Source organism: Pleurodeles waltl, chromosome 8, assembly GCF_031143425.1.
Source record: "Pleurodeles waltl isolate 20211129_DDA chromosome 8, aPleWal1.hap1.20221129, whole genome shotgun sequence".
Classification (NCBI taxonomy): Eukaryota; Metazoa; Chordata; class Amphibia; order Caudata; family Salamandridae; genus Pleurodeles; species Pleurodeles waltl.
This window is the reverse complement of record NC_090447.1, coordinates 1,147,570,654-1,147,585,975: the sequence shown is the minus strand read 5'-3', so window position 1 is coordinate 1,147,585,975 and position 15,322 is coordinate 1,147,570,654. Positions and strand designations below refer to the sequence as shown.

Below are 15,322 nucleotides of genomic sequence, written 5' to 3'. Positions count from 1 at the left end.
GCAAAATGTTAAGTATACCACAGACCACACACAGATCTCGGTTATGTTTGGAATTTACGCTCCTTAATCAAGATCTAACAAGTAAAACCTCTCTCTTTAAATATTGTCACAGGTTTTAAGCACGCAAAAATGTGTTTTTTACTAGAACCCGTCATTTAAAGAAGGCAGTGAATCAATTAAATCCATAGGACAAATACTTAGATCATGCTAACAAACCATCAGAATCCACTCTGAAGGCAACCATATAAACCCAGCTCCTGCTCCCCTTCCGTGCCACCATCATGCAGAATACGTGCACTTAAGCATGCTGCCCTAATAAGGAACTCGTTTCAGCTGCTCAAAATACCATTATTTAAAAGAACCACTCAATAATGCACGCAGATGAGATGCTTTCAGAATGCATTTTATGTTGTTTCCAAGCAAATAATTCAGATACTCTGGTGAACTGTAGCAGATGTAGGTATAGATATGAATGGAATACCTATAAATGTGCATAATTACATAGTCGAACCTAGTGGTGGACCGAAGCCATGGAACTCTGAACACGGAAAACACTTCTGAACTGTCACGCTTTGCTATATCGTTTTTTTTTTATGTATTAAAAAAAGCTGGCCTTAATATCGTCGTAGAGTTTGGACAGTGCTAAGTGCATCAAGAACGTTTCAAGGTTTGATCATTTTTAGCACATATATTTTAAACAAATATATATTTTTTAACATGATTGCATTTTACACAGATTGTATTTCAGTGCAGTGCACGCATGTATGCATTATTCATTTTAACTTTGATTGTTTTAATTAATCCTATACAATAAAGTTTACTCACTGGTGTATGTGATCAGCTCAGTAGTGCCGCCTGCTGTGATGCATGTCACTGACTGATTGCAATCCACGTAGCTTCCTTGCTGTCATCCCTAACCACAGTGTAAGCCTCTACCAGCTTCTTTGTACTGGGAGACCTCTATACCTGTCCTGCCAAGACTAGAGGTACTTGCTTCTGCTTTCCATACAGTTTTGCAGTTGTGAAGTGCTGCTGGCAATTGAGGTTTGAAGACTGGCAAATGTAGAATGATCATGACAGAGACACAAATTTGGGCAATCTCCTCCTCACTTCAGCATCATGGTGCATTGTGCCTGTTCGTTGAGAAAGTTACTCACTCTGATTCCGGTAGGGGGTGCTGACATCTCAGGCCTCAGCTCTGTGGGGGTTGCTCAAGGCACATTCTGGAAGTCTCCTGCTTGAGTCAGTGACACTGCTCTGCGGGGCTCAGGTCAGCATCTTATTTCAAAGCAATGGTTGCCAATCTGTGGTCCGGGGACCCCTGGAGTCCGCGAAGCCTCCTAAATGGGTCCGCGACTGCTTAGAAAAGTAAATAATATTAACAGACTAACAAAGTGTATATAAATAAAGAGGCTACATAGGGAACTGGCAATTTTGAAACATAATGTAAATGTCAAGGAATTTGAAATTGGAAGCTAAAAACTAAATTAGTATCCTCAGATTGATTTGTGTGAGCAGTGCAGGTTCATCAAACGGAATATAGTATAAACGATGTCTGGCTTGAACTGAATTTAGAAAAGCTCCAAACTTCCTATTAAAATTTATTTTTTTATTTATATTTGTAAATTAAATTAAATGTATTATCATTTGTGTATGTGTTGGAATGCTTGTTTCTGTATTTTGTGTGTATTTTTTTGCAGTTCAAATCATCTATAGCAGTGGTTCACAACTTGTGGTCATGGGGACCCCTGGGGGTCCGCAAAGCCTCCTCCAGGGGTACGCGACTGCATAGAAAATTAAATATTATCAACTGATTAGGTCCCCAGCTTCCGGTAATGACTCATTGAGGGGTTCCCGGATTCCAATAACGATTCAGTGGGGGTCCCCAGGTTCCAGTAATGATAAAGTGGGGGTCCACAGAAGTGAAAAGGTTGGGAACCACTGATCTATAGTGTTTAGGCCGTGTCCCCGGCTTCCAGTAATGATTCAGTGAGGGGTCCCCGGATTCCACTAATAATTCAGTGAGGGTCCACTGGTTCCATTAATGATAAAGTGGGGATCCACAGAAGTCAAAAGGTTGGAAACCACTGTTATAAAGTATTCACTCATTGCACTGAAGCAGGGCCTACGTTATGGTGGCTGGAGGGATATTTTCCTAAGGATTTGCATGGCTGGTAGTTGTTCTTGAGGCTTAGACCCTGTTGCGACACAGAGGCAGTACAAGGAGCCTTTAAGGTCTCCATAAAACCACATGTGCTTTGTAACAAACACCACATTATTTCTGTTGCAGACTACACTTTTTCTATACCAGTCCGCAGCATTTACTGTCTTGAGAGGGATTTACAGTGAAACGAGAGCCGCTCATTGGCGCACGTGGCATTTTGCAGATCGGTCAGTTGATGCGTGTTGGAAGGTTGCATTACTGCTACCTGGCTTTTGTGTGTGTATAAAGGAACGTTCTACTGCTGCTTCCACCTCATCTTGCTTTTTGTTTTAGAAGACCTTTTATTGATAACCGTGATCCTATAAAGGTGCACAGCTGCAATATTGCACACATTTTCTTGGAAATGTATTTGCGGTACTGCATAAGAATTTAGGTTAAAATACTGACACTTGACACCGTACATACTTTTCCTGTGATGAGTTTGTGTTGTGTGCACCCACTCCGGTAAAAACAACTTATTTTTCACATAGTTGTGATACTGTAAAACTTAAATGGTAATCCAAGAGTCTCTGCCTTGATGTCCTCCCTCTCCATCAGAAATGGCAATAAAAAGCATGTGCACTCTGTACATCTGCATAACGTGGTTTAACCCATGCTGTTTTATGTTTCTTCTGTACAAAATAGAAAGATATTCAATTGTTGTTCAAAAATAATGAAGTTCTATAAAAATATTGAAGATTACCTAATCCCTACACACATTTCACATTTTCGAAGCAAATCAATTTAACTTCCTAAAATGCAAGTAAGACTATTATTACCTTGTGTTTGTGCTAATGTACAGAGTAGTCAAGCAACTAGTTTGGCCACAATCTATTTCCAAATATATAACTAAGAACAGTCCTGTTGCTCGCGTTGTAGTATATTATTTTCAAATGCACATTTACAAACACTGCCTTAAACTGTCAAGTGGTACACTGTGTAAAGCTCGGGATTTTAGTTCACATGTTTTAAGCCACACCCTTAAGTACGTAGGCCACGTCTTGGACAGGATGCCTATTTGCGCTGCTTTGGCCGTGCCCCTTTTAGAGGCCCCTATCGTTTTCATTCGACTTACAGCACTTGTCAACACCGTAACAAACGTAGCCCTGCTGAAGTTGGTATAAACTGACAACCATCAAGTATTTAGTTACAAAATTACACGTTTATACAAAAAATTACAGTTGGCAAAGCAACATACAGTTCCTCTCCAAAAGATCGAACATGAATTATTGCAGTGAAAATGTTCTACCCCCTGGAGTTTGTCAGGAGGATTGACCAAAACCCTTGCCTACTATGGCATTCTGTGAGATTGCATGTAGCCAAATACCTGTCTGCAGCTGGTGAAACAGTGCTGTAAAAATCTTTAGCAACTGCTTTTCAATATAAATATGGCTTGTCACCACAGCTATCTAAAATAAAAATAGCTGCACGATTATAGTTTGCAAAACAATATACAAGCCCTCCTCAGGTGGCCCAAAAAGGATCATTACTGTGAAATCCTTTTACCCCCAGGATTTGTTAGAAGGGTTAACCAACACTAAGTCCCTTGCCTACTACAGTGGACAGGTTCCTTGTAACAAAAGACTAGCCTGCAGGCTATGACACAGTGTAATAACAAATCACCCTTAGGTTTTGCTTCTGTTGACTTTATCATATGCTTTTCTCAATAACTAAGTCCAGCTTCCTGGTTTTGTCATAACTTTTCATATTAAACAAATCAGGCCTGTAGTCGTGATCATTGGCTTGTCACCATAACCACGAAGGCCTGCTACACTGAGCATATATTTTCCTATGAGGCAAAAAGTGAAATGCAAACGCTATTTTCAAGTGGCAGCCCTTATTGTCTACACCCCTGCTCTCCCCCCCTACCCCCAAATCCCCCCACCTGCAGTTCTTCCTAAAGTTGTTTTTCTGTTGATCTCAATAGGTTTGAGGTAGCTGCGCTCATGGACGTTATTTAGGGGTCGCATCTGCCACCCCTGACTTGCCCCGTGCAATCCCTGGCACTGCCTATGCGACCCCTAGCCTCAGAGGTGGCAAAATGAGTTCCTGGAACACAGGGGCAGCTTGTCCTCATGGAGGTCGGTTGAGTACCTACTTTCCTGGTTTCCTGTCCATTTTTTCACTACCAAATAGTGAATATTATTCACTACTTGTGTAATAAAAAAATGGAGTACAATTAGCTGGAACATGACCCTATCTGGCAACTAAGTTAAGTAAAAAATGCTCTTTAATGTAACCTGTATGCATGCTTGCAGGTGTGTGTATGTGAAAGTGTGTGTGTGAATATGTGTGTATGTTAAGCATGTGTGTGAATCAAAGTAAAGGTCTAACGGTGTGGCATGTGATTTCACTTCCTCTACCCCTGGCACTTTGGTGAATTGACACCCATGGCTGCGCTGTCAAGCCAGACCTAATAAACTGTTTTTTCAGCAGTCGTGACGTAATGTGAGGTGTGTTGCCTCTTACAGCTATAATGTCTGATCTCCGTTTTATTTGAAATGCTTTCTTTATAAAGGTACCATTTTTTGTTGCATTTAGTTACGAGTCAAGTCATTTTTTACTTTATTTTAGACTGCTGAAAATTTCCAGAAAATAAACCAAATGCTGAGCAGCAGCGAACGTCTGCGGAAACGAGCGGCTGAGAGCAGCGGTGCTCCAAAGCCTCTGAAGAGGCTTCACTTTGACACGGACGGAGCAGATGAAACCGACGGGAGGTCAGTTTTTATTTCCGTTTGCTGCAGATAGTGCGCGCTGGGTGGCTTACCTTTTGTGACCTTTCAGTCGTGTGCTGCTCCTCCAAAACGCACACCCCGACCGTCCCCTCTTTTTAGCTTCCTTCTACGCCCCCTAGTGGAAATAAGCGAGCACGGATCCACCTAGGACAATACGAGGAAGTTATCCCAGTGTACCACGGCTCCAAGCAGGGCTTTAAGTGGTCCTGGGCGGGTCCCTGTGAGACCCTGTATTCATGCCCTTAACTTTACTGGCAAATAAGACTGGTTAATTTTTTAACAGTTGTAAAAAACAAAAAACAAAAAAAAACGTTTAAGTAATCCATGTCAGTGAGTTAGTATATTTCACACGTTTTACGTAATATTGCCCCAAAACACGGGTCGGGTGGCACACTATAGTGTTCACAAAATTTAGTCAGCATGGTTAAGCCTCGCCCTTAATATAGGGCACGCCCCTTTCAGAGAGAGAGAGAGAGAGAGAGAGAGAGAGAGAGAGAGAGAGAGAGAGAGAGACAGACACACACACACACACACACACACACACTCTCTCTCTAAACCACGAATAAGCCCAGCAGTCCTCGTTGAAACGGGTCACCTGATGCTCCAGAGCCACAAGCGAATCCCCAGATTTCGAATCTGGAATAGGTGTGTGCTTTGTGGATTGTAACTGCCCAAACAGTAGACTTTTTGTTTATCAACATAATTCTGTTACCATCTGGGTCTTGTCACCGTAGAAAGCCTTACTAACATTTTCCTGACCTAAAACGTAGACAAGTTGTACTTATATAGGGGAAGAGAAGGTTGTATGTCGGGCTCTTGGCTTTTATTCTAAGGGCCGTAAGCCTGCAGAAGATTAGGGCTGTAGCTACTTGATGAATGATAATAGGTCTGTAGAAAGTCCTATACATGGAGACGTACATTAAACAAAGCAGTCCCTGAAGCGGGTGATTTTTTTGATTTAGTATCATCAGATAGGTGTATTTTCTTTTGTAGATGCGTTTGCATTTCTATAGCAGCATCAAAAACCCTGGTGCTTCTTGTCGCTGTTGATCAGTCTAACAGGCCAGTCATGCAAGCAGAAGTTATCTTTTGAGTAGCCAGTGTTTTAAAACGCTTTGTAGAAGAGTGTAAAGACCTTTCTCTTTCAGAGACCTGAGAACCAAGCATCACTTGTGCTTTTCAACTGCTATCTTTTGAAACGCCTGGAAGGTTGCCCTGCCCTCCTTGACACTAACTCTAAGTTTCCGGCCTGTAGATATGTGGAAATTCACAACACTCTAGTGGATGGCTGGAAGTTCACAAGCTTGATGAAAATGAATATTTTGATTTTAGGGGTTACGAGTTTAAATATTGTTACCTTAACACTCACATTCTGCCCATGTCCTTTGGAGGTTACCCTGCCCCTAACTTTATAGGCGATTACTGCTTTTGATTCCAGAACTGGGCCCACCACAGACATACTTCACAACCTATGCATATGTAAATTATTAACAAATGCAGCAAAGCAAATTGGCAGTTTCTCTCCCCTCTCAGAAGAGTCAGGCAACACAAACACCATGAAAATAAGTTCATGCTGACAACATATTGAAAGATTTGTGTGGACCCAAATTCATTTCTCAGCACTAGCTTACATCCATTATTTTGCTACAGAGCCACTGTCGTTAAAACAGCAAACATCTTGTGTGAGATTTATGGTCAGGACAATTGTTTGTGCAAGCTCGATGTAGGTGCACAAATAGACAATTTACAATTGTGAAATCCCGATCAGGGTTGCTCTTAATAAATGACATTTAAATCTGCCTTCAACAAGTCCGGTTGCAATATGGGACAATTACCTGTGAGAGGTTACCCCCTTCCTCTACCAAAGTTAAAAAGTATGTTTAGGAGATGTTCGCCATTTCTGGACTGGTCAGTGAAATGCCTCTGTGTCTTTCGACCAATTTCACTTAGTCTCATGACTTTCCAGAGGTTCGTACTTCAGCAGCTCTGAGATGATCTTTAAGGCTCCGTTTTGGTCGAGATTGATTTGGTGTTCGAACCTGATTGAGCTCGCCATCAACCTCCTCTTGGTGGTCCCCCATGTTCTGATTTTTCTCTCCTTCAGTTGTAGAAAAGACGCAAATTTAGTTTTTACTAAAGACAAAATGGTACTTTTTGCAGAATTTCTTCTTAACCAGTAAATAATTTTTAGGGTTATCAAGCCAAGGCTCCTCAACTGAATAAACTCTACACACATTAGTATTGATTTTTTTAAAATGTATATATTTATTGGATTTTTAAGGCGAACAAAACATCCACTCAGATGTCAGTCCATCATTTGAACAAATAATCAGCAAAAGGTACAGTGCACGTTATACACATACACAAATAGAAAATGTGATGGATTCAAACTGAGAGAAGAGCACCTATTCAGCAGTATTCAAGTAATGATAAAGAACCGGATAAGGTACACAGTGGCTTAACAAACATCCACCACCAACATAAAGCTAAGAGGAGGAGTGAGTGACTTGACAAGATTGGCTATGCGCCATGGTTAGGTGATACCCCACTGTGCCAGTACCAATCATAGGTTAATTCGTGTTTTTAGGTGGATGTCGGCTTCTATACCCTTAAGTATGTGAAGCAAGGGCAGTTTACGGGATGGCTGTTTCGGACACATAAGTGTCCTCCACAGGAATGCAGATACACAGTGGCAGAAAATGTGGATGGGCATGCCGTCCTGGATGGTGTGAAACAATGACTTATTCTGTTTTACACCAAAGACATATCATGGGAGTGCTTTTTCTCATTCGCTTCAATCTTTTGCAGGAACAATAAGTCTTGTAGGGATATTTAAATTAGATGAGGTGCTAAGGTGAGGCGATGGCAACATCCTTGGGAAGACAGTAGGGTGTCTCTCCAGTCTTCATCTGTTAGAGGTCCCACTTTGCCCTCCCTGGATTCTTGCAGTTTGTGGAAGGTATTGGGAAAGTTAATGGCTAGTTAAATACAGCTGAGAAATCTTCTTCCATAACTTAAGGGGACTTATTGTCAACTTGGCCTCTAAAGGGTTAAAGTCTTGTATTACATCAAAGTCTTTGCTTTGTGGGTTGGTGGCATGTCAGAGTAGGAGTTAGCAGTAGTAGATCTGTTGGCTTCACTCAATTAGCAGTAGCACATCTTTTGGCTTCAGACTCAGCTTGGAGGTATTAGAAAGAATGTAGGTGGGGGTCACATCCTTGTGTCGCGATAACCCACAACCTTTGAAGCCTTCTACCGAAGAAACATCAGTCAGTCATGTCCTAAGCGACAGGAGGGTTTTGCCCCTCACTTTATCATGCCAGTGGAGTGCCCTAAGTAGTCACACCAAATAGTGAATGACAGTTTAGTGACTGGCACTACGGTTGGAGGGCTTGGGGGAAATGGTAGTCCCCTATAAAGGTTGTACAGATCATTTGCCCATCTCACTGCATAGACTGATCATTCTGTGCACCGTAGAGCCAGTTGTTAATGATGATAAGGTGGGAGGCTGTGCAGGCAAAGGCCATCATGCCTAAGCCCCTGTTCAGAGGATATTTGTAGTATTTCATCATAGAGATTCTTTTGGCTTCATTCTCTAATCGCAAATTCTAAAGAAATATTCACTTTTTAATTGAAAGGTGATGGGTTGTGAGAGGGATAGTTCTGCAAATCCTTAAGCAGCTTCAGCAGAGAAACTATTTTAGTAATGGCCACCTTTTCCATTATAGATCAAGGGGTTGGAGATCAATGTATTAGGTCCCCTCTGTAGGCTCTTCAAGAGCAGTGGGATGTTGCCATTCAGTTGTTGGGCTCTAACCAATTAACTTTAAGACTTGATATCCGTTGGAAGCAATTGAAGAGTCCAAGGACCTCCCGGCCAAAGTTTTGGGAAGTAGTTTTGTGACCTACATATTTAAATTTGATAGTCTCTGTGGGTTATTTCGTGGGAATTGCTACAATGTCATTTGTAGCAGAACGAAAATAGAGTGGTGCTCAAATAATTAATTGGATCCATTGACTGTGGAACATTCTAGCTTTAGAAAAGTTTACCTAAACAGTGAATCAGCAAAGGGATAAATTCATTTAAACATGGAAATCATTACTGGACTATGTTGCCAGACCAGACAGTTCATAGATGTGCCTGCAGAGACCAAATGCAATGGATCACTATTGCAGACATATAGAGCCTTCCATATAATGGTGGCTTTAAGGCTAAAAACCGAGAGAAAGCGGAGTCTTTAAATGCCCCACATCTCTTGTTGTCACAGTCTGACAAGTACTGCAGAGACAAGCGGATTAAGATTAGTTACAATAAAAAGCAAAGCTCTGGTGTGGAGCTATAGGAACAGAAGATCTAAATGTAACAAAAACATTTTTGTTGAGGAAGAGATTGGGTTTAATGTATGCAACATCCAGGACCTTGAAAGAGGACGCAAGAAAAGATCAAGCGGTCAGTAGGATCGTGCCATTTACATGACATTTTGGGCAAGGTCCTTGTCCTTAATCCCGAAGGTCAACTGAAGGTGGAATTAGTCATCACATATAGAGCAGAAATCTGGACATCATTGGAAAAGAACAATGCCGGATGTGGCATTACCTGGCAAAACTTCAAATATTTGCTTCTACTGCAAGCAGCATCATTCAGAACACTGCAAGATGATTGCACCAATATGCCAGTGGAATGTCAATGCCACAATAGGCTGGTGTGCTGTGATGCAAAGATAATTGTGGCTTGTACATCCTGTCCAGTCGAACTGTGTTCCAGGTCTTTCCCTTGGCTGAATACAAAGCAACACAGAAACACTTGCTGGTTGACGTAGCTAGGAGCCAGCATTAAACACCTCGTTTTTTTCCTCCCACAAATTGCCCCCCTGTCCAATCAAACTATGAAACATCCCTAAAAAAAAAACCTGAATTGTTTTGTGTAATGAATGGTGTTCTTTATGAAACATCACTGACTAGAAAGTTTAGAAAAAAAAGAGGAAACTCTTAAGAGTGGCACATTGATAAATGAAGAATCTTTGTAGCTAGACTATTACATACTTGTTGCATTCATTTATGTTTTTAAAGTTTCATTCACAGGCACATGTTTTAGCAAAACAGGATTGTACTCATTAATGTATATATACTCAGTTTTAAAATTTCCTGCAGCAATTCAAATAACGGATTGATAAAATAAAGTCACTTCTAGATTGGATAAAATATTCAATTCATGCCCTTAAAAGACAAAGACATTAGAAAGGGTCGTGACACATGACGCCTCTAGAGGCCCGCATTGACCAAGGCCAAAACTCACCACACCACTCTTCTGGAAAAGCAGCGTTGCTTTAATTTCAGTGCCTATGTGGCTACGATACACCTGGAGGGAGACAAATCTGGTCGCCTTCTTCCTTGGATGGATGCCTGCTCGGGCCCCAGCCTGGAAATATTTTCGGCTGCTGGTAATGACCTTTACAGGCAGCGCAACATCCTGAATGCATTTTTCATGTTCTACTCATCTATATACATGTTGCTCCCTTCCCTGCCGTAGATGCGGTCGGCACGTTACTGCCAGTACTTACTCTCTCCCGAATCCCTGATGCTGTCAGGAAAGACCTAGATGCCTACAGTACGATTCCTGAAAGCAGGCAGGCCATTCGAGACCTGGCCTGGATGGACTATTGATAGAATACTATAGCACCTTTGCTACGAGCCTCACACCTAGACTGATGAAGATGTTTAATGAAGCTCTATGGATTGGGGAACTGCCCCCGTCCGTTCGAGAATCCACCCTGTAGCCTGAGAGGGACCTAACTCGCAAATCCTCATATAGGTGGGAAGCCATCCCTGGTGCAGACTATAAAATCTTGAGAAAGGTCCTGACTGATAGATATGCTCAGATCTTACCTGAGCTCATTCACTGGGACCAAAACTGTTTGTTTCTGGTCGCAGCACATCCCATAACATCTGACGCCTTTCTTGTAATGGACGGGGCCTATCGGGAGTTTCCAAGCACAGCCTACCTGATACTGGATCTTGAAAAAGCCTTCAATAGACTTAGAGGGGATTATCTTTTCTGGGTGCTGGTCAGGCTGGGGGTGGATGAACACCTATTAGCATTCTCAAAATATTGTACACTATCTCCACCTCCAGTATTCATCTGGGTCGGCTCATCTTGCCGCCCTTCCATGTGGGCTGTGGTATCAGGGAGGGATGCCCCCGGTCTCCTCTGCTTTTTGCGATAGCTGTGGAGCCCATTGCAATTCATCTTTGCCTAGAGGGCAGGGCTTGGAGGATCCCCTTAGTCGATACGACCCATGCAGTGTCCCTGTACACGGACAACTTAGTCCCATGCCTCCGCACTGCAGGTTCAGATCTCTCCCCCATACACCCCACACTTCAGATATTTGCAGGGGTGGCAGGTCACTGGGTTAACTGGGCCAAATCGTGTGTACACGCTCAGTCTTAGCCCAGAGGCGAGCTTCAAAGGGGAAGCTGCCTTTGAGATGCTTGGTGCCTTTTGTTCCTGCAGACAGTTTGGAGCCAGGGTCAGAAAAGGGAAATTGCCCCTCAAACCAGTTTGACTTTGGGTGTGTAGCCCCACGTCTAGGTTGGGCTTTCTTGCCCCTGACGACCGAGGAAGGGTCGTGCCATTTTGAAAGGTGCGAGAATGTAGTATTCTGGGATAGTCAGACGCCACACATCAGAAGAATTTTGTTGCTAGGAGGGGACCCAGTAGCCCATTGGCTAGTGACCGAGTGGTGCCCTCAGGACACTTTCCTGGGATAAATATTGCACTCTGACCCTGAGAGGGACCTAACCAGATCAGTTGGGAATCAGAGAAAGGACGGAAGAAAGACTGCCCAGCTGCCCTTGGACCACCACAAAGAGAGACTGCACGCTTAGAAGGACTGCACTTGCTGCAGTTTGGGCTAGGAAAGATTGGACTCTGCCTACGGCTCCTGGCTCGGGGAGAATTTGATTCCTGACATCCAGCAACAGCAGTGACTCTAAGGATCAGTTGGCTGATCTCTTGGAAACACCTGCAGAGACACAAGACGTGAAGTTGCCCAAGGTGTAAAGTTGGTAGCCACTGCAGATGTTTTGCGGCTACCAGTCGCTAAGCACCCAAGAGGACAAATCTGAGATAACAAAACCTGCACTCATGTCAGCTGAACATGGGAGTGCTATCCAGGACTGGATTCATCACACCCAAGGGACACTAGCTCCCACCTAAGGATTCAGCTACACCCAAAGTGCAGACTGACCAGTGGCCTGCATCGGTTGGCCTGCCACTGCAACGTAGAAGACTTTGAGGGACCCTGATCTCTGTGGCCAAATTTGCCCTATTTCACCCGTGGCCCAAGGAACCACCACAAGCCCCTCCCCGTCAAACGCACCACAACTGGAGCATACTTTGAGCGTCTTTTGCCTGCATCCCTCATCATCAGGACCACTCTGTTGTCATCTATGGCGGCAGTTGTATAAAGTTTGGATCTTGCTTTAAAGTTACTCTGGTGGCCAGGTAACTGTTTAAGGTATCATTACTGGCCCCCAAGACCTCGGTCTTGGCGGACCTCGTTGCCCAACTAGGGCTGGTGTTGCTGAACTAACTCTTTCAAACTTTTCAAAAGTTTGCAAACTTTGTGTTTGGCCAGCGCGTGTTTTCAGTTGATTCAAAAGTTATTAATTGCTTCTAAGATCTGTATCTCCGGAATCCTCTGGAGGATTTTGATGCTTAATGTCTCTATAATCTATTTTTATACATTGGTGTATTGTTTCTTTTGTATGATTTTATTATTTTGTTGCTTGGTGCTGTTAAATGCTTTACACAGTGTTCCTTTGCTAAGCCTGACTGCTCAAAGCCACAGCTACCGAGGGTTGAGCTAAGGTAAAGTAAACGTACTTGACTGAGCCAAAGACTGTATTTATGACCGTACTGCTCGATAAAGCCCCACATCCATATAAAATAGCACACCAAAATGCTCACACCCATCATTCAAAGCTTATTACTTAGCAGCACAATTACAGTGGGTTTCACACTAGCTGGAGGGGCGCTACATGGGAGAGACATGCAAGAAATCCGGTCCCCGTGGGCCAGCTATATTACGAAATGTCCTGCTCCCCAAAATTGCACCCCAGCCCACATGATCACTGCAGTTGTCGGATACCTGTAAATGCGTTGTCATGGTTTCTCACCTCCCAAGGCATACCCCAGCATTCCCCCTGCCTGGCCTTCAGCTATTCTCTGGATCCTATTCAACCATGGACCTGAAGAGCTAGCACAAGCAATCCCTGACCACAGTCTGTGACTTCTTCGCAGATAGTTATCTTCTCACTTTTGATCAACTTATCTCTGATCACGCTTTACCACAGGGACAGTTTCCTACCTACAGACAATTGCACAACACATGCCAGGTCCTCTCGTCATTTGTGGACCAGGAATCACAAACCCACTACTTCATAAATACTATTGCACATGGGGGCACAGTGACACCTCATAATGTGGCTCTATAAGGCAATATAGGAACACATCAGGTTTCCATGGACCACTTTGCAGAGCAAATGGGAGGACGATATAGGAAGGGTGCTACATGACAGCAAATGGGATCTAGATTTGGAATTCTCCAGAGTATCTAGAAATGCCAGATTTCAAAGCACACAGTTGTGTTTTACACAAAGCCTGACACCAGAGCAGCTAAAATGCTATTTCCCCACGGTGCACCTTTATTGCCCACACTCGCCTTCAGCCGATTTACAGCATATGATGTGGTCCTGCCTGGGCCTATCCTCCTGGGCCTTGTAGGAAAGCACCCTTTTTGATATGGTTAGCCCCCACGTTTTGCCTGGTTTCTGATGTGGCTTTGACTGTTAGTGCACTGGGTCCCTGCTAAACAGGTTGCCAGTGCCAAATCTCTTTCCCCAAAACTGCCCATTTGTTTTGCACAATTGGCAAACTCTTTAGCTACCACTGTAAGTCCCTAGTAAATGATACTCCTGGTACCTATGGCCTGTTTTACTAAGGAAGGTCTCTGAGGGCTGCAGCACCAATTATGCCACCCTCAAGGACGCCTCACCAAACTCACATCAGTGCTGTCATTGCAGACTGCGTGTGTTGGTTCAGGTTAACATTAAAACACGACCTGGCACACACCCCTGTGTGCCAGGCCCCCTGTCACTGCGTGTGCCAGGTGTAAGTAACCCCTAAGTCTGGGTGCATCCAGGCAGATGTGAGGAAATATATGTATGATCAGATATGCCCCTGCTATGTTGATTCTGAGACATAGTAAGTGCACAGGGAAACCATTTTAAATGCATGTGTTGGACACTGGTCATTACGAGTTCCCCAGCTACATGATGGCTTCTCTGAATTCTGGGATGTTTGATACCAAACATCTCAGAATGATAAACTCTCACTGACCACAGTGATGATTTATGGAAAAACGCACACATAGGGCACCTTAGAGGTGCCCCCTGGAAACCTACCAGCTACTAGTGTGCTGACTTGATTGATACTGACCAGTTCAGCAACCATAAACGTGTTTCTGGCCCCCCAAGCTGAGAGCCAGCACTTGCAAGGGCCTAAAACAAAGGCCTCCTCCCAGGCAGAATGGACTTTCCAGGACAGGGAGTTTAAAGGCCTTGCCGCCTTTGTAATGCAACCCCGGTCTCTTCAGATGATGAAGATTACCAACCCCCCCTGTCCTGACCGCACTTTTCAGCAGCATTACAGACAGGAACATTAGTTAAATTAGGAGTAGTGCTAACTTCATGCCACGCTCACCCCTAAGGTGGACGAGCTAAAGTAGACACTGTAGGAGGCTGGACTGGCTTGTAGTGAGTGCCAAGGGGTACTTGCACCTTGCACCAGGCCCAGTTATCCCTTATTAGTGTATAGGGTGTCTAGCAGCTTAGGCTGACAGATAATGGTAGCTTAGCAGAGCAGCTTAGGCTGAACTAGGAGACGTGTGAAGCTACTACAGTACCACTTAGTGTCATATGCACAATATCATAAGAAAACACAATACACAGTTATACTAAAAATAAAGGTACTTTATTTTTATGACAATATGCCAAAGTATCTTAGAGTGTACCCTCAGTGAGAGGATAGGAAATATACACAAGATATATATACACAATAGCAAAAATATGCAGTATAGTCTTAGAAAACAGTGCAAACAATGTATAGTTACAATAGGATGCAATGGGGAAACATAGGGATTGGGGCAACACAAACCATATACTCCAAAAGTGGAATGCGAACCACGAATGGACCCCAAACCTATGTGACCTTGTCGCTGGGACTATTAGAAAATAGTGAGAGTTAGAAAAATAACCCTCCCCAAGACCCTGAAAAGTGAGTGCAAAGTGCACTGAAGTTCCCCTAAGGACAAAGAAGTCGTGT

The 15,322-nt window shown here is 43.4% G+C and overlaps 1 protein-coding gene across 3 annotated transcripts in view; it reads left to right on the top strand.

Annotated features, from left to right (window-relative positions):
* RB1 (RB transcriptional corepressor 1) overlaps positions 1-15,322 on the top strand; it is a 776,914-nt gene that overhangs the window by 723,449 nt on the left and 38,143 nt on the right. For all 3 annotated transcript variants that reach the window (XM_069205380.1, XM_069205381.1, XM_069205379.1), the window contains one exon: positions 4,778-4,920. In XM_069205380.1, coding sequence (XP_069061481.1) covers positions 4,778-4,920 — 143 coding nt within the window. The remainder of the gene's footprint in view (positions 1-4,777; positions 4,921-15,322) is intronic.